Source organism: Arachis ipaensis, chromosome B07 (assembly GCF_000816755.2).
Source record: "Arachis ipaensis cultivar K30076 chromosome B07, Araip1.1, whole genome shotgun sequence".
NCBI lineage: Eukaryota > Viridiplantae > Streptophyta > Magnoliopsida > Fabales > Fabaceae > Arachis > Arachis ipaensis.
Genome location: NC_029791.2, coordinates 122,943,231 through 122,944,783, shown reverse-complemented (window position 1 = coordinate 122,944,783; position 1,553 = coordinate 122,943,231). Strand labels below are relative to the sequence as shown.

Below are 1,553 nucleotides of genomic sequence, written 5' to 3'. Positions count from 1 at the left end.
AAAAAAAAGTAGGGATGGAAAAGATGTAATAATAACCAATGGGAAACACAAAAGCTATCTTTTTGGACAAAGATCTCGGGGTAAAGTTGTCAACGGCGATCGGGCTGCCTCGTCTTTCTCGCTCACAAGCTGCAACTTGCAAGGTAGATACTCGTAAATGAAAATCTTAATACCCTGAAAATGATATTCATATAAATCCAAATCAAATGGGGAAGTGTCCCTAATTTTCTGGTCTAACTTCTCTCGTGAATATTCTTCTGCTTCTTCTGCTTCTTCTTCTCACTTCCCTCTTTCTCTCTCTTCACCGCAGCCACCACCTAGGGTTCGGCGAGAGGGAAGTGCAGAAGACCGAATCGGAGCGTGTTCCTCAATTTTGACTCAGTAGTTGACTCGGTCCTTCTCCGATCCAACTCACTCGCACTCGTTCGCGATGTCTTCAAGCTCCGATTTGGTGCGTACAATTGAGTCGGTGCTAGGCGTGTCGCTCGGCGATTCTATCTCGGATTCGGTGGTCCTGATCGCGACGACCTCGGCGGCACTGATAATTGGGCTGCTGATCTTCTTCTGGAAGAAATCGTCGGATCGGAGCCGGGAGGTGAGGCCGGTGATCGTGCCGAAGCCGTTGGTGAAGGACGAGGATGACGACGTCGACGTTGGTTCAGGGAAGACCAAGGTCACTATCTTCTTTGGTACTCAAACTGGTACAGCTGAGGGCTTTGCGAAGGTATATTCCTCTTTTTCTTTCTTTTATTTTTTTTAATTTCTGAATTCTGTGTTTTTTGGTGACTTGATGTAATTTTCAGTTCGTTGGGTTGAGAATATGCTGTTTTTATTGTAGCGCGGGTTGTAGCTTTGCTCCATTTTCGTTGATTTTGGATCCTTGTTAATGCTAATGGAACACCACCTTTGTGTGCTAAAGTAATGCTGTGATTAGACAGTGATGCTAAACTGCGATTGAGATGGGGACATGAACTCCTTTTTTGAGAATATGTGCTTTTTGTAGTACCAAATAGTACTATGCTTTTTGGTGACTGAAATTTAGATTGATGAACGATGAAGCTGCATGTGTGCAGCGTGCTTACGCTGAAATTTAGGAGTTGCTTAGCTGTTACTTTTATCTGTTGGCATTCTTCTCATTCTTCTTCTTCTTTTGTTCTTCAAATTTTTTGGGGCGTAAACAAAGGGGAAGAATAGAGACGGTCCAATACAAGAAAATGACAAATAGATTTTGCACTAGAAATGGATCAGCAATGTCTTTATGCTCAGCATTTGCTGTTACTTTTGTTGGATTACAACAATAATATTTATGGCAAACTGAATTAGGTAATAACAGCGCTTTAATGTCTAGCCCCTTAATTACTTATGGCAAACTGATGTCTTCTTCTTTTTATGCTACCCCCTATTTGGATCTTGGAAACACCAAAGAATGCAGACTATTGGTGTCATGTAAAAATGAGTCATTGTAATCAAAGATGTCATAAGGCTTGACTTGCACACTGAGGTTTGGTAATGGCAGTCGAGACTGTTCCTTTTCCGTAAGGTTGGATCTCCCG

General features: G+C 42.3%; 1 protein-coding gene across 2 annotated transcripts in view; it reads left to right on the top strand.

Annotated features, from left to right (window-relative positions):
• Window positions 1–1,553, top strand: part of LOC107606219 (NADPH--cytochrome P450 reductase) — an 8,919-nt gene continuing 7,366 nt past the window's right edge. Inside the window, exons 1-2 of one of the 2 annotated variants that reach the window (XM_016308236.2) lie at window positions 1–143; window positions 311–724. In XM_016308236.2, coding sequence (XP_016163722.1) covers window positions 431–724 — 294 coding nt within the window. In that variant the 5' untranslated portion in view covers window positions 1–143; window positions 311–430. The other variant, XM_021106514.1, reaches the window with a different exon arrangement.